General features: G+C 37.0%; 1 protein-coding gene across 7 annotated transcripts in view; it reads right to left on the bottom strand.

Annotated features, from left to right (window-relative positions):
• The window catches only part of WAC (WW domain containing adaptor with coiled-coil), a 61932-nt gene that overhangs the window by 16038 nt on the left and 21142 nt on the right, over positions 1 to 24752 (bottom strand). For 5 of the 7 annotated variants that reach the window (XR_013921876.1, XM_080340309.1, XM_080340308.1 and 2 more), the window contains 7 exons: positions 19846 to 19952; positions 18955 to 19070; positions 18365 to 18477; positions 16622 to 16930; positions 6673 to 6918; positions 4535 to 4657; positions 3431 to 3579 (listed from right to left, as the gene is read on the bottom strand). Coding sequence is in view for 6 of the 7 variants with exons in the window: in XM_080340309.1 (XP_080196435.1) it covers positions 3431 to 3579; positions 4535 to 4657; positions 6673 to 6918; positions 16622 to 16930; positions 18365 to 18477; positions 18955 to 19070; positions 19846 to 19952 (1163 nt within the window). In the remaining variant the exon portion in view is untranslated. The remainder of the gene's footprint in view (positions 1 to 3430; positions 3580 to 4534; positions 4658 to 6672; positions 6919 to 16621; positions 16931 to 18364; positions 18478 to 18954; positions 19071 to 19845; positions 19953 to 24752) is intronic. The other 2 variants (XM_080340310.1, XM_080340313.1) reach the window with 2 other exon arrangements.

The raw sequence follows: 24752 nt of genomic DNA, 5'->3' as shown, positions 1-24752 counted from the left end.
CCTGCTGTCAAGTATTACTATTAATTCTGTTTAGCTGCTCTGTGAAGCTACTCAAGGTACCTAGAAAAGAGAAAGCATTTATGGTTATGATATCCTAGTGTAGTAAGAGTTATAACTTCCTCACAGAGGCATGAGAGTAAAAATGTGCCAATGTATATAATAATTCACAAAACTCCATCAGGACTAATAAAACAGTATTCTGAAGCAAAGACATTACAGCTTAGAATGTGGAACTCAGAAATTTACTACACTTAACACTTTGATTGCAATCCTATTATATGTGTTTGAAAAATAAGCCACATGCAATCTCACCTCACTGTCATGCCATTTTAAGGAAAAATGGGTTAAAATATAGTAATTTCAAAATGTGTCACACTATGTTCATCAAAATATAGATATCATCACTTTCGGAAAAACTTCTGTATTTGTATAAATAAAACACACCCTGTTTCAAACATTACAGAGGTGACACCCTGCATGCCAAGTCTCTAACTACAGGTAATCACAAAGCCCTGCATGTAAGTGGAGATTCTCATATCAAATACAGCATAAACCAATGAACACTTTTTTGGTTGTTCTTTTTGGAGGAGTGGCAACTTTGCTCTAGTTAGAACTTACACTAAACTCAAACCAACTCTTCCCAAACCTGCATTTAGCCTTGAAGTTTTTTGCTTCTACTGAAAACCTGAGGGAAGGCTTATGTGTTCAAAAGCATATTCGATTATACAGACAAGAGAGACTGGCCCTACTTTCCCCATGTGCTCAGCAGTGGTGAGGCTGCACCCTGAATCCTCTGTTCAGTTTTGGGCCCCTCACTACAGGAAAGACACTGAGGTGCTGGATGGAGTCCAGAGGAGGGTGATGAAGCTGCTGAGGGGTCTGGAGCACAAGCCTGATGAGGAGCGGCTGAGGGGACTGGGGCTGTTCAGCCTGGAGAAAAGGAGGCTGAGGGGAGACCTTATCAATGTCTACAACTACCTGAAAAGAGGTTGTAGCATGGAGGGTGTTGGTTTCTATCTCAACTAACAAGTGACAGGATGAGAGGAAATGGCCTCAAGTTGTGCCAGGGGAGGTTTAGATTGGGTATCAGGAAAAATTTCTTTGCAGAAACAGTTGTGAAGCACCATCCCTGGAGGTGTTCAGAAGACATACAGGTGAGGCTTTTAGGGATATGGTTTAGTGCTAGCATTAGGTATGGTTGGACTCGATGATCTTAAGGGTCTCTTCCAATCAAAATTATTCTACAATTCTATTTCAGTACTTGACTTGCCTTCACTTTCTCTTAAGGCATAGTTTACTACCACACCACCTACTTCATAGGTATAATGTTGGCCTTTATACTGAGTGAAAGGCAGTGGGTTTGTCTGCACAGTTCTAGGAAAACATCTCTAGCAGGATGATAAATATTAAGAATAAGATTATAAAGCAAGGATAAATGTCTGGGGTGGAGGGGAAGCAAGGGCAGGGGGAAATCCTGCAGAGCTGCCCTTCATTCAAGTTTTCTTTCAAAAAACACACTAGATAAAGAAGATCCCAAAGGATAAAGCTTTTCCAGTGTTTTTAATGTAGCTGATAATCAGAACTTTATTTATAAAGTAGATCCAGATCTCTGGGTTGTGGAGACTAGAACAGATCAACTTCCAGTTACTGCCAGTAAACAAGAAGATTCTCTTTCATATTCTAGGATTTTAAAGTGTCAGACATCTCCCTTCTTGGTTCAAGTTTGTTGTTTGATAATTTTATTACATGTCACTTAGCTAAGGGATGTGACCACATAGAATCAGGATGCACTCCAAGGGCAGAAACAAAGACAACAAGCAGGATTAGTATACACATGAGGTTTTCACAATTCACAGTACCATTGTCAATCACAGCAAACTGGGAGAATCACTTGGTTTTCTTTGTACTCATGAAAAAAAAATCAAATGTAAGAAAATGATGCATTTAGACTAGAATGAGGAATGTAGTCCATCCTCCTGAAGATAAAAGCATTTCTTAAAGGCCTTTAAGACAGAAGAGGCTATCTTCCAAGCAGAAAATTGAAAGAAAGATACCTCAGTTAGCTAAGCAAGGTGGGGGACAGCAGGGATTTTACTAAAAAAATCAAGACTGATCTCACCCCAAAGTCTAGAGCCATGCTTTTTACACTGATAAGATACTACATACACTGAGCAACATACTGATAGAATGGGTTAAAATCTGAGCGTCTCAAACTTCAAAGAAACATCTGTACAATGAAGAGACAGGACAAGCTCCCATTGCATGAAAACAGCAAATCTCTAGGAGAGGTCTAAATCCTCTTCAGATTTCCATTTTTCACAGCCAGAACAACACTGTAAACTGCTATTTTTTTTTCAACTAAAATCCTCTTCAATCTTCCATTTTTTCACAGCCAGAACACTGTAAATTGCTATTTTTTTAAAACTTGCCTAAAAGGCACAAGTGTTATGACCTGCAGCTCTACCTATCACTACAAAACTATCTCAAACGTAAAAGGTTACTTTCCACCAGAGGGTGTAAATCAATAGCCCTGCCTTCAGTCCCCTTTAGTAACAAAATTCTCTGTCATAATAGGTCCTTTAACCCATTTCCTCCCTTGCTCTATAGCATGTATCACAAGTCTTTAAACAAGGAAAAAGAACAATCCTTAAGGGGAAGTTCATCTTGAGTGCCTCTAGTTAGACCTACTGTCCCCACCTGTACACAGCAAAACACTATCTCTGATCTGCTGGACAGAGCAGGTAGACAGATAATCACAGCTTCAACCATATTTATTCCTCAATATCACTGCTTGTAGGATACGGAATACTGAGCTCAGATCCCACAGAAGACCTTTTTCCTACTTTCCTACTCTATTTTCATCCTTAGGAAGGACCACAGGGGCTTATTTGTTAGCTTCAATTCATGTTTCCTAGTCACTTATCCAATTAAGGAATTCTGAATGAATGAGGGTGAGGAGACGGGAAGGGAAAGGGACATAATGTTACTGACCTTGTAAACACATAGAATACTTCTAAGTCAAATTTGAGACTACATCAAGTCAACTTCCCCAAGAATTTCCCATTTTAAAAATCTTTCATGGGCTGAAGTCTAGAGAACTGTATGAGCTGCTGCCTTTGGAGTCGGTTTTTGTTTCCATTTAAGTATGTTAAACTACTGATCTCTTGGTGATATCTCTAGACAGCATCTGAAGCGAGCACAAGATCTTCTTCAAAAACAGAGAAGTGTACTAGAATTCCATGTTAGAGCAGTACTGCAAAAATACAGCCAAGTAGTTGCTTCCAGTTGCTTCTGTTTCTACTGGGCAAGATAACATACATATTTTCTGATCCCATAACTAACTACTAGCACACGGATGTATGGCAGCAATATTTAACATTACCTGTAATGGTTTCTTACTACAATGTGGCATAAATCAAAAGGAGCTTACCTTTTGTTGCGATGATACCGGTGGCGTAGTCATCAAAGGTTTAAGTGGAACGGTGTTAGTCTGAGGCGTGCTTATTCTTGGAGATACATATGATCTTGGCGATGAGGCATCGGATGTTAAAGACATTGGGGACTGATTAGATGGCTGAGCTGTAAAGAAAAAAAAAAAAGATTGTTTTTAATAAAACCATATCCTATCTTAAATGTGACTTAGATTTTCTTTTGGTACTTTTGAGTATGCTGTATTAGGTAACATACAAAACACATTCACCTTGAGACAGTTGGAAGGTGAACAACTGGAACAATCAAATGTTCATCAACAATCCTAGCTAAAGAATTCTGTTTTCCCCAAACCCTCCATTTCTAAAACTTAAAGGGGAGGAGAGAGAAGCAGCTATTATGCAATGCTTTTTACATTAAGAGACTATATTAGTTTCATTTGCAATTCCTATATTAGAGCACTTAACTCAATTGAAGTGAAAGAATGCATGAACAGTTTATCTAGAAACCCATTCTAGGCATCTATCAACAGTCTCCCACTCATGTTTTAATTACTGGCTAAAAATTAGCATTGTGCTGCTTACCTACTCAATAACATAACTGCATTTATGGTTTTGGTTTCCAGTTTTATTAAGTTACAAACCATAATGTATTGAAGACACCTGAAGGACTATCTTGCCTGGAAGCTGAAAAATACTGTTTACAGAAGACTACAAAAAAAGCCCCCACCAGATAAACTAAATTTCTTTTAAGAAGAGTCACAGTAGCACAGTATTACAGGACAAGTGCTCAACCAAGGAAGAGTTGTGTTTTATACTGAATGTTAAAAGACATCTAATAAAGGTTCAGAATAAACTCAAAATGTCTCACACATTCCAGAAAGAAACTACCAAAAGGTGAGACAGAGAAGCACATTTACTTAGTTGAGTGTCAGCTTCCTGCTCCCCAAGTAACAATTCCTTACCCTATCTTTGGAAAAAGAAGTCATTTGACATCCTCCACACCAGATGTCCAAACACACGGCAAGACACAGCTTTCAATTGTATCAGCCTTTATAAAATGCAACGTAACCATTTTACATAAGTGAAAAGGAGACTCTGAATACCTTGCGTAGACAGTTGTGCAGCTTGAGAAATTAGGGAAGTGATATTGAAAGCAGATGGTCCAGCAGTAAGAATTTTATGGAGTATAGACTGCAGAGAGGCTTGTGTCACAGCTGCTGTTAGAACTAAAAACAAACATTCTTTTTTACTGACAACTGAACATCACTTTAAACTGTTCAAACTGGCTAAATACATTTAAGACACATTTTCTTTCTGGTTTTGTTCCCTTCTCCACAATAGACCAAAGTGCCACTTGAACTACTTTTCAGTTACTTAAATTCAACTCATGAATGCTTGGCATGTCTAACCAAGTCCTTTATTTAGTAGTTTTATCTTTGAGATATACACTAAAAATTCTTTTAGAAAATAGCTTTAGGTCTTCAGCTTGACCTTGTGGATTAATACTAATTCTTGTAAACAGAAGGAGAACATTTGCTCAATTTTTTATTGCAGCAAGCAGAATGTGTAGGGTTTTTTTAAATAACATTTTTTTAAAAAAAAAAAAAGGCAAAAAAAGCAGCATCACTTTAACTCACTAAAAGAGATGGGGAGAAGGAGTGAAGACTTCAAGGGAAAAGATGTTTCAAGTTAAAAATCCAGACACTCGGTGTTTCTTCTTAAAAAAAGCCCACAACAAAACCACCTTATTTGTTCTGGGTTTAGCTGTCCTATCTCTCCTCCTCCAGTAAAAAAATTAATAATTTTCAACCAGTCGTTTTAAAACTGCACTATGCAGGAAGAACATCTTACAGTATGAGCAGATGGGACCCAGCTTCTGAACTCAGCTTTTTAAAAAGGTCTCTGGGCGCTGAGAGATATTTCCTGAACATACAATGCCCATGCACAAGTTTGAAAAAACTGACTCACCAGCAGAAACACAGACTGACTGCATCGTGTGCACAGCGAGGGCCGGCCTGCTGCACAACGTGAAGTCACTCTGCCACCAGAACACTACTAAACACACTTGTTCCGACACAGACCCAGCTGCTGCTCAGACATGGCAAAAGAAAGCGACTGTGAACTTCAATTGGCAGCTTTCTAATAAAATACAATTGGAGTTTTGATGGGAACTTTCATTCTTTTAACCATGATACTCCTACTTTTGTAGTTCAACCTAGTGCACTAGTTTTAAAAGCTTCTCCCTGCACAGGAAAAAAAACCCAATAACCTACTCATCTATTAGTACTCAATGAAGCCATAATATTTGCCAATTAAAGGGAAGTCAATTGACAGCTTTTCCTTTTAAATAATCATACCGTACAAAATAGTACAATTTTAAATAATTTTACTATTTTGATTTTCATGGTTTGCACTTTTGAAATGTTAATTAATTCTGGGCACTACATGTAAATGTTTTTCTTCTTATTTACATCAGTGATCAGTGCACAAGAAGTTCAAAGCAGCAAACAAAAATTCCCACAACACTTTCTTCATCAGTAACCTGCCACATTCAGACACCACATTAGATAAAATTACATTCAAAGCGCATCAACTCTACCTATTCTTACAGCAAAAGGCACTATAGCTAGTTCTAAAATTTCTTCTAATAAACTAGACCAATGGGGCAAAAATCTAAGGGATACACTGATTTTGCATACAAAATTTATCTTGCTAGCAAAATCACTGATATGCTGTCTTTATTCAGAGAGGCTAACATGTTCTGCTAAAAAAAAGAAGTTGATAGGCAACAATATTTAAAGAATCCCTAGAAGTTTCAGTATTTGCAAACACATGATTAGAATAGCAGCACAAACCACACAAAACAACACTGCACAAAACAAAAGAACAAAAAGCTCTAACTAAATTTTGGGCAACAGATGAATGCTGATACAGCAATTAAGTCACCAGTCTCAATTAGACTGCTCACATACATCAGCATTTATTAGCCTAACAACTTTAAATGTTACTCGGCTAATTTTAAAAGGTTTAACAGGAAAAAAAAAACCAAAAAACAAACAAAAAACAAAGAACACCATACCACCAAAAACCCCAAACAAATAAAAACAATGCCCACTTTATCTAGGGATTCATTTATTCACTTTTCATTTAAAGTAAGGCTTGAATTTACTACAGCTTAGTATCCAAGTACTATAATAATGTGTGTAAATAAGAGATTACATCAACTGTAGAGAATCCTTACCTTCATTGATTTTGGATATATCTACGCTAGAATTATTAAGCTGCAAGGTGGCTTGCAGAGCAGGCAGCAGCTGTCGAAGGAGATTTGGGTCCTGAAGTAACGGAGGAATTGGTGATTGCGGGACAGGTGAAACAGGAACTGTAGGAGCAGATGAAGCAGGCGCAGAAGCTGGATTCAGTCCAGAAGCAGAAGATGTAGAAGGAGTTGTGCAAGAATGGGATACAGACTTGTCCACAGATGCAGACTCTGAACAGAAGACAGACAGGAATTTTCATTTTCCCCAATATAACCTGCCAACCTCTCACTAGTACAATATTCATATTAAATTCAGAAGATCAAATGCTTAACTACCTTTATAAGGAAATAAAAGCATTAATATAACAAAAATGGAAGATATTTGATATCTAGTGTAACTTACGCTATTGGACTGAAAGCTGCCAGTATTACAAACAGATTTTTTTTTCCCAAAACATTTAGGACAAATGTGGGTCAAAAATTCCTCAGTGATTTTTTTCTTTTACTGTGCATATACTCATATCTTGTGTTTTCACTCAGGAACCTATCTTTCTTTCAAAAATATACTACAAACAAAAACTTTGCAGCCCATGGACTTTACAGATAGGCTAATATATCAAATTTGATGGGAGAGTATAAGCCATGCTTCATTTACTCAGAAAACAGCCTACAAGAAGCTACAAAATAAACACCAAGTCTATCATCCACAACCTAGCTACATTGCTCAGGATTCAGACAGGCAAATGAGCTGCACTAGAAATGTAAAACAAGAGCTGTTAATATCCCCACAGTAGACTGGAAAAACATCTGAAAATGTATCTGCCCATAATCAATCTCAAACTTGTCAGCTTCTCTTGAAGCATCAAGACCTATGCCCTTTATTTATTAATCTCATTTTAGCAACTATCAACACTTATTATCAACAGAAATGCTTAGGACTTAAATTCAATTACACTGTATGGCATTTTTTCCTAATTAATTTGAGTTATTTAATTAATTTTAAATTTGACTTCTAGTTAACATGATAGTTTCTTCTCCATTCCAGTATTGTGAGAAATTCCTGCACTGAAATTATTTCCACTTACTACAGGTGTACCATCAGTCACCTCAAATATCCTTCCTTTACGAAGCCTGGACCACCATATTTCAATTTTAGTTTCCCCTTCTCTCATTCCTGTTAAACCCCATCAGAGATCCTGGCCCCAAATTCAGTCAAGACCAATGTATCTATAGCACCAAACAGCTTGGACGAAGAGTGGGAAGATGGACACAGATCCAAGATCTCACCCAGGATGGTTGCCTACAATATCAAAGACCTGGATTTTAAATTCACCTCAAACTGGGCAGAGAATGTCAACCTAGATATTCCACATTTCAGGCAAAAATCCAAATGAAAGCTAAAATAACTAGCTGGGAAATTATTTTACTCCAAAGGTATTTGTTGGGGAGGGGCGCGGGGGGTGGTGGTGTTTGCTTTTGGTTTTGTTTCGTGGGTTTGTTCTGGTTTTGTTGTTGGGTTTTAGGTGTTTTGTGTGTGTGTGTGTGTGTTTGTTTTTCTCTCTCCTTCAGAGAGATGGTCAAGGTACGAAGAAGCTGACTTTTAGGAAAAAAGAAAAATGAAGAGGTCTTGTGGGTTTTTTGGTTTTGTTTGTTTTTTAATGTAAGAATAATAAAATGTTACAAAATCTCGAAAAGCTTCTGTTTTGTGACAGCCTTAATTGCAACTTTTAAGACTAAATGGAGAAAAACCCTAAAAAATAATTACTTAAGTGAGTATCAATACATAAACCAAATCAGATTAGAAATCTGAGTGAAAAGAAAGGGGAATTTTACTTCCATGCAGTTACTGTAGAAATAGTTCACAACAGGTCACAAATACTCCAAAAAAACTTTTCCAGTCAAGCAGTTGAGAAATTTAAACCAGAAAAAAAATGCTGAAGAATCCAAATTTGACAGCTTGCAAGGCTGTAACAGCAATATTTTGGTGTTTCAGGTAAACTTCTAAAAAAGAGGCAGCCTTATCTAGTCACAAGCTCCTTAGACAAGGGGTTTGCTTTCAATGTATCTGTAAAGCGACCTGGTCATTTGGCCAGGAGCTTTCGTAAGAAAAACTTATGGAGGAACAAGAAGCATTAAAGACTGAAGACGGAAAAAAAGCAGTTACAAATTATTTATGGTTTTCAGTAACACGTGACTAGGACAGTAGATTAGTTATTAGCCCCCCTTAAAACAATGTCACAAGTCTTTGTTACAGAAGTGTTACACACAAAATCTTACATTATGATGTTCAGAGTAAACTTATTAAGACAACTGCACATCAGACATGAAACAAACAAGAATCTTATCATATTAAACAAAAACAGGCAAAGTTTAAACTGAACTTGGATCTGTCACAGTCCGAATAAGGAAAACGAGATACGCTCACAGACAAAAGCAAGGGAATTAAGCACACTGAGGCATGTTAATACTTCTATGTACAAGTCTCCTACCCTGTGGTTTTGAGAACCTTACAACAACTCCCAAACCCAACAAAACATCCTCATTTAAAAACAAATAAAACAGAAAACAACAACAACAACAAACAACCAAACAAACCAACAAAAAAACCTATGCAACTGCGAGTAATAATTTTGAAACATATTTAATATAGTCAGCCTTGTCTTCACAGTTAGATTGAGTTATTTTAAGTAAAGAAGCAACACATTACTATATTATTAATGTACTTAAGCAATATCTGAGCTTCAAACCACACCAAAACAGCTGGAAGCATTTTTCACCCATGATGCAGTTTTGAACACAAAATAAACTGAATCAAAGGCAAACTTGAGCTAACAAAGCAGTGAAGACACACCATAAGACTACTTGTGGGTATTTGCTCTTTCCTTGAATAAAATGAGTCAAAATATGTTATACAAAACCATTGAATTCCAAGAGGTAAGAGCAGGTTAGTTTGGGAGACTTCCTCTGCTATAAAAATGCAAACTGAATTACATCAACACAACACAGTCCAATTATCTTAAGATCATATGGAGACACTATTCTGTAGATGTATTACTGCAGGTATTTTAAGTATACGTTAAAATATATCTGTGAAAGATATTTCTTGTACATTCACCCAGACTAAACAGCTAGAGAAAACAATGTGAGAAAAGGATGGTGTCTAACGCTAACATTTTGATCTTTTCAGATGGTTAATTTTACAAAACCAACAGTCCGAAGGTTGTGAAAAAATACATCTCTGTGATCTTGACAATCTATATGTACACCATATTATGACTGCTATTTAACATCACAGAGGATGTAGAATACAATGAATGCTCAGACCATTACTGCATTTCACAAATTAAATGACTTAAGCTATTCATAGTGAAATAAAGGGTATAAACCTGTTTCTTCTAAAAAAATACGCAAAAATTATTTGTGGAAATACAAGTATTACTTGTTTGCATTAGATAGCCTGAATGGATATTTTCTTCTCTATAAAGGGAAACTTTTTTGTAAGGAAAACATACTAAAAAATATAGACTACAGATCTGTTTAATCACAACTTTCATTACCTTAAATTAAACCAACCTATCTTACTCCATGATGTCCAGACTAGACATTTGATTTCACATAAATAAATCAAAGAAATACTGCTGATAAAACCAAGTCTCTAAATATTACATATCCATTCTTGTATAATCTAATTACAAAGGTTTAAAACTGGTTTAATTTACGATGCTATACAGAACTTGCAAGTTTCACCCTTAAAGTTAAGGCAACTAGTCAAAACTCCTGAAGATTAAATGTTTTTCACAAAAATCCTCAGGTATCACTCACTGGGGTGTGAGCATTTCTCCTGCATTTTCCCACAAATAGCAGCAGAAACTTCTCACTCCCTCCTTTTCTTCCCTAATTCCCTTTTTCTGATCATCTTTGAGAGATTGCTTCATTGTATGTTTTGCCACACAGTTTACTTTTCAACACTGAAATGCCATTTCCTAGTTTCCGAAACATTTACTAGGATTTAAAAAACCATACAGTCTTGTAGTTCTTAAATGCATTTGAAGCCTCAGCCATCATGAAACACAGTCGAAATGCACTCAGCATACTGAGAAAAGGTAAATACCTTTACACACCTAAGTCCTTTAGTTTTACAACTGATACACTGGTCTCGACACCTGTTTCAACAACAAGTTCATGTTCATCAACAAGCAATCTACAGTGTTATTGTAAAATAAGTCTTCGGATTACACAGCAGTTATTCATAAACCTAATGTGAACCACTAGTACATCAATAAGACTAATTCTGGAACATACAACTGGAACTTCACAAACAGAAAACACAAATTTGGACTGTGTCTTAAAGAAAATATGAACTATGCTGCAAGGCCAGTAAAAGTCTTAAACGATGACTGAAGTTGCCTGCTATAGAACACAGCAACTCTGCAGCCTCCTCACTGTCAACCACCGATTTCCATACAACTGCTATGAATATGGTTCATCAACCTCACATAAAATTGCAGCTACTATCATGAAAGTCCCAAGGAAAACTTTCTAAATAATATCAAAAATTAAAACGCAAAGTAGAACAGAGCCTGCCGTGACCGTCTGAACTGCTGAAAATCATGTTAATGAAAAATTACGGTTTAACTCTTCCTCTGAATAAATAAAAAATAGATTATTTTCTAAATTATTTTAGTGATGTTAAAAAAAAGTTTCCACTTCTGAAGCTTTTAAAAAACTTCTAAAAAAAAAATCCATTCACTTTGTTGCAACAATATGAAAATACAGTATACTTTCTGACAACCACATCACCAAGCTTAGATGCAGCCTACATTCAGAACTACAATATATAACTAACCAAGTTTCTGGACTGTCAACTTTAATCATATGGGGAAAAAAAAAGAGCAAGAAATAAAGTCATCCAAAAAAACCCCTAATTAGATGGTGAAGTAAAACAAGTAGATGTGGAGATTAAATTAATGTGAAGAAATGTTAGTTGTTTTTAAATTAAAATGGAGCAGGAACAAACCTCATTATTAGTAAAATTTTTGAAGACCACAATGATTAGGAAAGAGCTTTCTATTCACAACCTACTCTGCTGGAGTGTGACCTGCGATCACATCTTTTGGACAAACAGGAGAGAAGTCAAGTTATCAGGCAGTATTCTCTATGACAAGAGCCTGCACGGCAAAGGTGTGTCTTTGCAGCAGGTTTCTCAAAGAGGTATCTGAAGTAAAGTGGAGGCTGCTGCTTTTTCTGCCCCAGAAACATGATGTCAGAATGGAAACATTACACTGTATATTTCCAGGTAGTGTGGATTTTAATAATAAGGCCAAGTAATCCTTTCAGAAAAAAATATCACAGCAGTTGTGCCATAACATTCTTCAGTTACAACCCAGATACAAGAAGGCAAATGCTTAGCTCCTCAGAGTCTGAGGCAGTGTATTAAAATGCTGCTGAATGTCACTGTCATCAATCTCTGCCCCTTATTACAAGAACTTTTGCTCTGAATGTCATTCTGGAAGGCAGTTCTCAGCCTATTTATGTTAAAGTTATTCACACCAGGTCTAATGCAGAAGGGGTGAAAAACTAAGTCTTTGGACCATTCAGCTTCTCTCAACAAAGAGCACTTGACACCAACACTCCTGCTCGGCTGTTGTGCCTTAGTGGCTCCATTCTACCTGCTGGAGTTTTTGTTGCCAGTACCTCCTTGCTCCCTTCTCACCCATGGTGTGCCAAGTTATTCAGGCATGTCAGTGTGACAGAGAAGTGAGTGGGAAAGAAACAAAAAGAGGTAATGCATTTTTTGGGCAATAACTTCCTTTACAGTCCTCCTCCTCACAATAATATACTTGTACTTCATATACAACAAGTAGCTTTAAAACACTCCTATATATACCTTGCTCTTATTCTGCCACATATAGGGACAGCTGATTTATTTCAACAAAGATTTTTTTAAATGACATGGAAATTACCCACTACCATTGACTGGATAATTCCCAAATGTGACCCTCTGAGTGTTCCAATAGCTTTTATTATTGATGTAATTTTTATGCCATTTAAAACAAAACCAATGCATTCAAATTCCCTCAGATTCAACACTACAATATTACCCAAACACTCTATTGAGAGCCTGAGCCGTATCTTTGCTCTGCTACCAGCAGCCATGCACCTGTGCTCTCACACTCTGCTCTCTGTGGGAGGAAAACTGCATTACAAAATTTTCAGAAATCCAATGCCTTGTTGCCCCATAAACCTCACCTCTGCTATACTGATTAAACAACTACCACCCAGAACCACTAACTGAACCATTTGATTTACTGCTGATGATTAAGAATCATAACACATTCATCTGTGCTGAAGTACCTTAAGTATACAGCCCACCAACCAAGTTCTCACGTTAGTGAGTCACAATTACCTTTTTACATAGTTCAGTTCTGATCTATTAAGGACTTGAAACCACATCAAAATATATAAAAATTTAAAAGCAATGCATTTTCTAAACACATTTGGCCAAATTCAACCATGGCAATAACAGTGACTGGGTTCTCAAATACACTAAAACTGTCTAAAATACAAAAAAGCTCATTTGGATTACTTCACTCTTAAAACTGAATTTTCGTATTTTATCTCTGCTGCCAAAACAGTTGTAACATCAACGTGTAGCAAACAAGTATAAAATGCTGGAAGAAACCTCTAACAGTCTTGCTAGTGTCATTTTTTTCTAGCTACTGTATGAATTGTGTAATATACTTAAAACTGCAAAACTCAGCCAAAGAGGATGCAACAATACCAGAAGCAATGTTAATAACTGACTGCTACGGACTAGGAAGTGTTACAAGTAAGAAAACCACAGAGTGAGAAAAGGATGAGGAAAAAGCTCAGTTGACACTGACCAACCACTTTAATCCGCCAGCACCAGGGCCACAACCCACCCAGAGTTGCACTGCCCAGCTTGCTGAGTTTTGTCAGGAAAATTTCAAGTATTACTGAACTAGAAACAGAAGTGCTGCCTGATGGGGCCTGGAGGAAAGGTGTGAGAAGTATCCTACAGACAGACACACTGTTAAGATAGACAATATAACATTTCATTCAGTAACTGAATTAAAAGTAGGAAAATGTGATGTGCCCTACAGATAAAGCAGCCAAACAAGTAGGAAAAGCAACCCCACACTTTACCTGCATAAAGCACTCACAGTGAGCACAAACAGAAGCAGCAGATTCTGACTGGAACATTCAAACCAAAGGGTAGAGGTCAAATAGTTCCCCAGGAACTCTCCACTACTGCCAGCCATTGAGGGCAGAGGACTATCGCTAACAGCTGAGCTAGAGTTCAGCCAGGGATTTTATTCAATCTCCTTGTGGGACTACAACATACCCCTGCAGCAAAAGAGACTGAGCTGAAAAAAGTGGTGTCGTTGTTTTTTGTGGTTTTTTGTTGTTTCTTTTTCACAACTATTACTGCATTAAGAAATACATGCTAAGAACAGAACTGTTAACATAGTGGTACATATATGCTGGCATAAGGCTGCCAGGAACATCTTGACAAGAAGCAAGAACTCATTTAGGCAAGGACTACTGCACATACTATTCAGTCATTTGGACCAAACTATTTTTATAAGCAAAAAATACAGCTTTACCTCCTTTTAGAGAGAGGGATGGCACAGCTGGTGAACAGAAAAAGATCAAAGGCTGTTTCCTTTACTAGTGTAAAAATAACCCCCTCAAATTATTTTCCAATTTTACAAAGATACTTTTAGAAGATTGTCTGAACTGAGTGTCTCAGGACAATGTTGGGTTTTGTTCTCTCTCTTTTTGTTTTTGCATTTTATATAGCAGCTACAAACCAATACTTTTAAACACTGCGTACCTATAGTACTACAGGTTCAGTCACCTCTGGAAAAATGAGTAACAGAAGTAAACTATCCAACAACATCCCAATATACAGCACTGCCTCCTCCCTTCTTTTAAATTTAAACACATAAAATGCTACAGAAATGACACTGGTCACATTTCTTACTAAAAAAAAAAGAAAGCCCATTCACAAAAAAAATGGTGAGACTACATATTCTGGAATAAGTACTTCAAGCCTAACATTCTATTCTAATTCATCAATTACTTACTAACTTTCTGTAATTAATCTTGTCTGAAAGCTCAGGAAGTATTGTATTTGCTTTCAATGAAGTGCCATGAAACACATCAATGGGGCAAGAGTATTACAGAGGATCTATCCATTTAACCCGTATGATCTTTAAAAACCTACACAGGAACAGAGAAATGAACCGGTTATTTAATATGGAACCATCCATAGTAACACGGACTCTACAGTAAGATTTACGGTGTCAAGACCACCCTGTGTGATCATTTTCACTATTCAGACCCAATTGTGTGCTCTCAAATCAATGTCTTACGTAAGAAATACTGGAACTCCCTGCCAACATTTGTAGCAGTTGTCACAATGGGAAATTCCTTCAATTGCAGCAAGATTCAGTTGCTCAATTTAAGTGGAAGCAACTAATAAAGGTATGCAGTAAAGCAGGGAAAGAATATATCCAGTCTGAAGTTGGATCACACACCAAACAGGAATAGAGTACATGCTAGAACTAAGTAATAATAAGGGGTTACTTGGAGGATATTTTAAAGTTAATAATGAAAATAGAGAAGACAGGCTAAAGGAGAGAACACAGGACATGGATGTTTTGCAATGTCGTGTTTAAAATGCATCACACTGCAATCAAGACACGGAGGCTGAACTGAAGCAGGTAACTACAGTATTCAGTTTAAGAACCACAAAAGGGGACACTTCTTGCTTTACTGTATTGAACAGAAATTCTTCACATGCACAATTTTCACACTGTAGTATTTACCAACGTATGGTATTTTGGATATTTTGGATGGCCAAGTGCACTTAACTCTGTGTAACAGTTGGAATTCTGTGATAAAGAAAAGCGGAAGGCAGGAAAGCAAACACAGAGCATAAGACCAATGACAGATTCAAGTCTTTTTGGTCTTCTTTTTAGCACTGCATTCTTCTGTAATTAGACAGACTTGGAAATATCAACAGGGCAACAAGCGATCTTTCAAAAAAGAATTCAGTGTCATATTAACTAAGCAATATTTTAATTAAAAACAGACATGTTGATCAAAAATTACTTTTCCCCCCTCCAACAGCCCCCAAAATAGAATTTTCTTGTACAAAATTATCTCTAAGAACTTGACTATATCAAAGTATCCCACTACCACTAATAACACACATCTCCATTCTCACAATCTTCTTTTCTTCCCCAATAATGAAGTAAATCCAATTAAAATACAGACTTTTGAAGGTCCCAAACAATGCACAGCAAAGTCCTGATCTTCACTTGATGACTAAATTTTTCTGTTACATATTGTACAGCAACACAAACTTTCAGCAGCTTCGGAACTAACGATCAGTATGTCACGACACATCAAAAAAGTAGCTGTCACAGACACACAGAAATCTGTGTTGCGTTCTGTAAGCACTGCACTTGTGCTTATTGAAAAGTTTGACACTGGCATTCCAAACAGTAACAGCAGTTCATAAAATATAATGGTCCAAAATGACTTTCACATGGTTTAACTACACCTCTGTTAAGAACTCAAATAATGGAAAAGATCCAAAACAACATGAGGGAGGACAAAAACTAAAGTATGTCCTAGTAAAATATATCTTTCAAATTATCACTTGAAATTAAAATTTGCAGAAAAAGCCATAAATGGCAAATATTGCGGTGTCAATTTGAAGTTGTATAAGATACAGAAAACAGGATTTAAAGGAAATAAACACATCAAAACAGTAACTGGGTTCTAAGCACACACAATAAACACAAAAATATCTTTGAATTCTAGAACTAACATACTTTGAACAAGCAACACAAATGCAATGCATCGCCTTAAATACCAGAAGGAATTTCATTAGACATACCTTTTCTCTCTGTTTTCTGTGCAGGGATGGAAGATGTGGATGTAGGCAGTTTTGATAAAGTAGATGCTCCATTAGCATCAAAGGTTTTCTTTGGCTGGTGATCAGATTGTAGAGAAAATGGACTAGGAGGAACAGTGCTTGGGGTAGCAGTTGGATGAACCACTGGTTTGATGGGATGCTGTACTGGAGTAGAACTACTGTGAGTCTCTGCTCTTGGCAGTCTGTAGTCTCTGTCATTGTGCCTGCTTGTTTGAGATAAAATATTCTGTGGGAGCATACTACTGGCGTCACTGGAATGCTTGTCTTCCACTTTATTCAGGATTCCCCAAGTAACGTTGCAATAAGAAAGAAAGAGTAAATTAGAAACTGGTCTAAGATTGTAGTGACCTTGATTAATACTGCACATCAACAACTAGAACTGATTGAACTTATCATTAAAAAAAAGACTCAAGTAGATCAGCATCAAAAAAGGCAAAATTTAATTTTACTCACTGACAAAACGCATTTTCTCTGACCTTCGCTTGATTTAGAGTTCCAGTTAAGCAGTGTGTTTTGATGAAAGGCTGCTTTATAACAAGTGTTACAGTCAAGTTAACTTTTGAAGTCTCCTAAAAAATCTAAATCAAAATCTATTATTTCCATCTTACACTTAGCGTGAAGAGATTAATTTGTGCCATTTTTCTTTTGTTCATTGAAAATCCTGAACATCCAAGTATAATTTAATAGTTTCAAGTTCTAGTCTTCAAAGAATTCCACTTCAAGTCGCTTAAGTACTACTACAAAGAATTTACTTTCAATTGAGTTAATTCAAGAAGACTATATTAAATGAGTGACTAATCTGCATTTGTCACACAATCAGAGACATTAAACTATGTTACACAGAGAACATACCAAGTAAATACAGAGTAATTATTTTAATAAAATCCTAGATTTTCACCTGTCACAAACCAAATAATTACTCCAATATGCCTTTCTGCTATCTTTTTGCAGCATACACTATGTTTTAGCATATGCAGTATGTTTCACCACATACAAGCGCCAGCCCTTTATACGTCTTTGCCTTGTCAAGTCCCAAGTAAGTTGTGGGGGAAGGTTAATACTTTGGATTTTACTTTTAAACCACCATGAGAACTATGCTACAAATTCACCCAAACTACACTACCACACAGAAAGAATCTCACAGTATACCCATCTCCCAGAAAAAAATTTAACAAATATTAAAAATAAAAACATTCCAGGTAATAGTAATTCATAGTCTAGGAAAGCCTTTGCTAAGAGAATTAGCATGGCAAAAGTACGCTTTCAATAACATACATAAGTCTCTGAAAATGCTGATATCATCATCCACTAAATGTGAAATCAAGGTTTTAGAAGAGATTTCTGCATCTCTGTTTTTAAGCTTAGAATACAAAATTGACAGGTCTCAATGATCACAACAGTCCAACTACACCATAAACCATGCAAGTTGTTTCAATAACTACTTATAAAGGAAAATTAGGCAGTAAAAGCTCCAAAAAGGATCAGTACCATGAGAAGCATTAAGCAAGCGTTGTACCAGTAAAGGCTCAAAGTTATTTTAAGAAACAACATTTGGGAGAGCTGTCTGTGCTATTCACTTTGGCCTTTTTATAGAAAAAGGTGAGAAAAACAGCTAAGAAAAGAGATTTTTTTTTTTTCAAGTTTGGAAAAGAAAACAGTAATGCAAACAAGGCAAGAATATATTATTGTAAAGAAACCACATACTTCCACTGGCAAACCCACTGGCAGCTGCTGCCTGCATCACCTCTCTTCTGTAATCCCTGTCTTTTGGAAAACTGTTAACTGACATTTTGCTTGCTTCTTTTTGTCTCTGCTCTCTAAAGAAAAGAAAACATACGTTAAGTAAGAACTTACACCATCTAATAACATAACACTTTCCACAGGCAAAGTTAGATGGGATTAATTAAACTATCCTAAGTGCTTGCTGCTACAGATGGGGTAGGCAAACTCCAGCTACTGCTTCCTTATACCAGTGCTTGTCAAAGCCCCCAGTACAACAGTTCAGTTAACGTTGAAAAAAACAAAACAAAACAAAACAAAACAAGCAAACCCGCCACCCCACAAAACAACACACACACATACACAAAACAAAAAACAAACCATACTTCCCCCTTGCCCCAGCTTTGGATCAGCAAGGGATATAACAGGTGCTGAAGGTCATGGTATGGGTAAGAACACAGTAGTCTTGGATCACAACCTTTTATAGCAGTAATCTGTTAGATAAGCTCAATTGCTCTTAAATGAGCTGAAGAATATTTGGTCTTTATACAATGAAAACAGGCACACACATATACCTTTCCAGCCACTCTTTTGGTTTTTCCCATTGTGAAACTTCTGTTCGGCAGTTGTAGTAGTACTTTTTGCCTGAAGAGCTGATGTGTTCAGACCAATCATCCGCAGAATCGTACGCCTTTAAAATACAAACAGTGTTGGACAAAAGACTAATTGAGAGTTTGAGTACACAAATTTAAAAGCTTCTATCACCTTTAAAACTACATGGCGTCCTCACTCATATCCACCCATATCACTGCTTTCCATTTACACCATCTCTAAACACCTGTTTAATTTTGACAGTTTAATGATGTGACCACTATGTTCCTGCTGCATTCTGCAACAGTTTCCTGCTTTATTCCCATCAACCTTGGAACAAAATCTGATGCTATGTTTAGTGGGATACAGTAATATCGATATTGATAACATTAGTTTTTTGCACCTTAAAAGTTCCTCAAAAATCATTATCTTTTCAAAATTTCTCTATAATTCACAAATTTATCTGTTTTCAGCTAAATTTTTAACAAATACCATCCTAACTACTAAAATTTGAATAAAGTGACTAAAATTCACAATGTGTAACGCATCCTAAATAAGTAAAATCCTACTGCTTTCTCTGAATTTACCCAAGTTCACGGAAAATATTTCTCTCTATATTTACTTCATTTAAATAATCTAGTATTTTAAAATTCAAAGCAGGTACCTCAAAGCTCTAATGATTATCAATTAGAAGAGTTTTGCAACATATAATAACTGCAGCTTGGGTTTATAGAATGTTTATAAAATAAACACTGATGCTGGAGAACTCCATGAAGCAAGTAATATACATGTCGCCTGTTTTAGACAAAATGATTGAAATGTAATGTATATAAACTGGAGTGACAGAGGGATGAACGCAAATCACAAATACTTACTGCATCAGAAGTTTTGCTTGGATTATTGCTGGGATTAGTAGAATGTGAATTTGAACTATGAAGAGCACTGTGGTTATGTGAATTTTCTTGTGGAGAGTAACTGGTCCCTGAAGGAAAAAAGAAAGACTGTTCACCATGTATGTTTTCAAAGAACTCAACCATATGCATCCTAAGGAGGTGGAAGGGGAAAGGAGAGGGAAGAGGAGAAGACAAGTTGCCCACAGCCTGCATCACAGCATAGTTCAGATACAACTATTTCAGGAGACCACAAGCGTATCTCTTTTTCATATAGCAAAAAGCTCCATTTGCCTTTCTAGTTACAATAATGCAGTATGTCCCGTTACTAGTCTTACGCTCAGACTTCATTCCACTACAAACAATATAGTCTTTATATTTTTTGATGGTTGGGGGAGTCCTATCACATCAATTCATAAATTAAGAGGTATTTTCTCCTCAAGTCAGAAATTTTAAATGGGTTTATCAACAGCTTACACAGTTAGACCCTTTTTGAGACTACTTGTAACTGATTCTAGGTAACTATTTCTGTTTACGCGTATAGATCAATTTTCCTGCATCTCAATCCCTGCAATTTAGGTATGGACATCTGGAATACCAAAAGCAGCATCTCCCAAATCGACACCTGCTTCTGGCCTCCCTAACAACTGCTTCTCAAGATAACCCTGTTTTCTTCCTCATGATGAAATTACTTGAACACAAAAAAACAGCTGGCAAACAAGTATGGAGATAATTCTCAATGTGGTTTACATCTACATTTGTGCCTAAGCTCAAGTCACCAATTACACCTGAATAGTTCTAATTAAAATTAAGCAAGGCCTTTCATTAAACCCTTCACAATCTTATTTTAAATGTCCTGCTCTTAAGGTCTCCCATTCCTCAAAAAATTTTAAGTAAAAACTCTTCCATTCTTCTTTATCTGATTTCATCTTTCCAAGTTTTAAATGCTTATATAAACCACATCAAACTAAGAAAAATATTTTATTACACATTTCAGAGAAAAACCTAGATATTCCAGTATAACATTCTCCCTGTCATTATTTTTCCTCTGCCTGCTGAGAAGTTTCTAAGTACCCAGGGATAGTACATTAGGTACCACTAGCTTCACATACTGTACAGCAATCTAAATATCAAGTCGAAGTACTCTGCAGCTGGCAAAGGCTGTACCTTACAGGCTCCTACCGTAAAGAACAGTCCACTGACGGTGGACTGAGAGGTGGGAGTGAATGGGGTCATTAAAACAAATATTTTTTTAAAGTCTTCTGGGTGCTACACAATCAGAAGGTGACTAAATGGTATACCATGGTGCAGAATTGCAAATTCTATCTTCTGAGCCTTCTGCCTACACAAGCCCTGACAAAATTACTATTTCAAACTTCTTCCTCCTCACCTCTCGTGCAGGTTAGAGAAACAGTCCATCACAAAAGCAAAGAAGTACATTATACACTATGACCAATCTGTTTAGCACCCTACAAAGGTTAAACACTGATTTGCACATGCATGAGCTATTGCAACCTGAACCAACAGTAGCTCTGAACCTTTTCCTACACTATTCTGGCTAAAGCCTTTTGTCATTCTCTTTAAAGATCTGGAGGTTAAAAAAAAGGAAAAAGAAAAGGGAGTGGGGAAGGAAAAAGTCTTGTCCTCAACTACAGCCTTTCAAAAGCAAGACAATTAGTCCTACACCAAAAGTAACTTGCACACTCAGGGACAGGTGGAATGACGTACGGCAGGGGTAATGTTAGCTTGTCAAAGCAATACTCACAACAGCATGTGCTTGTGAAGCACGTGAACAACAAAAAACTGAGCTTCTAGTGAATGATGTGACTTCACATGTTATGTAAGTTAGAAAAGTTCAGAATTTAGACTCCAATATACATTTATAAAAAGACACATTTAATTCCCTTAAATGTATGCAGGAAGTACATTACAATACTGTACTCCTCTCAACCAGTCACACCAACAGACAATATTTTTTAGACACTGATTATGCAGTGAGATACGTGTTTAATATTTTTGTAGTAATTACCCTGTTAGTCTTTATTTGCTATACCCTTCCAAAACTCTACTGAGATAGTCATTACATTTCTTCATATATTTCTGTAGGTTGCTTAATGCAGACAGAATTTCTACTATGAGGTAAAATCATCTCCCTTTATAAGGGAAAAAACAATGTGAAAATTTAACAGATGGCTTATTTGAACAGTTTGATATTAGTCACTTCAAAACTTCAGAAAACACCAATGTACTTAATTTACTGTCATCTCTTACCACGGATACAGTAACACCATGTTTTGCTCAGTGTACTCAAGATGTAGCTGGTGATTTTTAAATACTGCAGTGGTCTAAATACACCACCCCATGAATCTAATCTAACACGCATTTTCCAAACATGAATAAGAGCCAACAACATACGGACTGAATCAACAGAATCCTTTAAAGCCAATTCTGTCCAACCCATAAACAAATCCCTCAAACTCCCTGAGCAGACTTCCAGCCCCCACGTGGTCCAACAGTTTAGCAGCATCCCCCCACCATTTCACACTGTTCCCAGCACTGAGTCACAAAGCACCTCGGAGCAGTATCAGAGCGGCTGCAGCCGTCACACCCACCTACAGCTGGCCCTGATAGCAGGAACGCCTGCTGTGCTGCAGGCCTGGGCCTCTCTGTGCAGAGCTGCAGTCCTGCCAACAGAGCTCCAGAAGAGATGCTGCCCTACCTGAGCTGGCCTCAGCTGCATACAAACTGACCACAGCTGCTCCAGCAATACTGACTGCCTGGGGTTGCCAGGACAATCTACATGGGGGCATTTACAAGGGCCAACGATAATCATACCCAGTAGTGTCTAGAACAGATACACAGTATAATTACAGGTGCAGGTTGACCCCTATACCTGCATTTTATTTTATGCATAATGTCACTTTACATTTGGATCAATACCTAACTTCAAGAGAATAAACATATGAAAAGGCTGTCAAACTGCTGTTTGACGCTGGGAAGCTTCCAAGACCACAGCCGATGATGCTCTGGAGAACAAGAGTTTTAGGCACTTCATACAAGTTAAGCACTTAAAGATCACATGTAAACACCAAAACCATGTCACCAAGGTAAGCACATACTAAAACCTTACTGGCTCAGTATAAAAAGGTACATACCTGCATAGCAGTCACCTAGGCATTCTGACAACCCAGGCAAGCAAACCTTGCCAGCTCAGGTTGCCAGGGAAAGTTGCTCAAGATCTTTAAAAGGCCACCAAGTTAAAATGCTATGGAGAGAGCAATCCGCAAGTAGAGGTCTACCCTGAAAGGACAGGGACTGCTCACTTGTATGCTAGCTTTCAACATTAACAAAGCCTAAGCCCAAGCCATTTTAAGACGGCTGTGACTTGCAATCAGCTCTGTGTTCCCCAGCTGCATGTGCAGCAAGTAGATCACGAGAACAGAGTCACTGAGATTAGTCCATATCCCAGAAACAGGCCTGATAAGGTAGACAGCATGTTACTATCCCTTGAGACATTCCCTTGTAGCACTTCTCACTCTTTCCTCTTACAGTCAGACCTTCTTTACTATTCCCACTTTATTCCAGAAAGAGGGCTAAAAAGACTCCTGTTTTTTAAATGCTTATTAGCATACCTTAAAATACAACAATTTCAAATATACATCTTTGATGCACCACAGGGAAATTCATAATTGTGTTATAAATCCTCCAATTCAGTTACAGAACTCCTCATGGAAACATTTACTGCACCATCACTGACTTTGCTCAGCTTAATCATTATTTTGGAAGCAGTTAAATCTGGAAAGAGCTATTCGTAACTGGAAGATGGCCAAGAAGGGCAGCAGCACTATAGTTTTATGTAACTGTAGTGGTGCAAGTATGTGAGCAAGCCTTCACTAACACTTTCTCTAGTGATGAACAGGTCGTAAGACAGGACAGACAAGGTTAAATCACCGTAACTATCTTCAAGTCTTTCAAATGAAAAATCACATCTTCCTCACTAGTGCATGAAAATCAACAGAAAGCAAAAAGCATGGTTCTGGGAACCAATTCAAAAACCAGACTGTGACTTAATGCCTACTACAGATTTGAGATTATGCCACATCAAGACTCACTTTAACAACATTTTTTAAGTAGCTTCCAGATCCAAACTGCTCAATCCAAGACAGTCTGAACCACAACAAAGCTTCAACACTACACTGGACTTGGAAAACAGACGTAACGTAGAGTGAAATAAGAATATTCCATTTTGCAACGATGTCAACTTTCTCTAGTAATTATCACATTTAATTAATGGCTCAATTAACACCACTTCAATTATTTGAAATTACGTTGAAATTCTGAGTTTTGCTAACGATCCGACTGCTCTAATAAAGTAACTGATTTCTCCCCTTGTCCCCTGCTGATTTTCAAGAACAAGCTGAAATTCTTTCCTTTCCAAAACCTACACATCTGTACTAGCAATTACAGCATCTATTTATAACCAGCTAAAATAAGGTCAAATACATCACCATGCATTCCACACTGTCCTCTGGCATCCTAGTGTCTTAGCGTAATCAAAACTCTTTTTAGCTCCTAACATTATACAGTATCATAAACACAAAAATCTTGAAGTGTACAAATCAGTACACTGAGATACATTAGAGTCATCTTCAAAAGATAATCTACAATCCAGACTAGCAAACAGTAAAAAATAAAAAAGGCTATTTTTCATCCTCTTCAAACAAACATATGCTGAGAAATTAGATAGTAAACAAGCTCACACACCTCCACTCACACCCAAGGCTTTAGCTGGGTACAAACAGTAAAATTACAGTAGTTGTAGTACAGTGTTGCACTACACCATAGTTAATTTTATATAGCCCAAAACAGACAAAGCATTTATGTTTCCTTTT

This window comes from Nesoenas mayeri, assembly GCF_963082525.1.
Source record: "Nesoenas mayeri genome assembly, chromosome: 2".
Taxonomy (NCBI): domain Eukaryota; kingdom Metazoa; phylum Chordata; class Aves; order Columbiformes; family Columbidae; genus Nesoenas; species Nesoenas mayeri.
The sequence above is the reverse complement of the archived record's forward strand: the minus strand, read 5'-3'. Positions and strand labels throughout refer to the sequence as shown.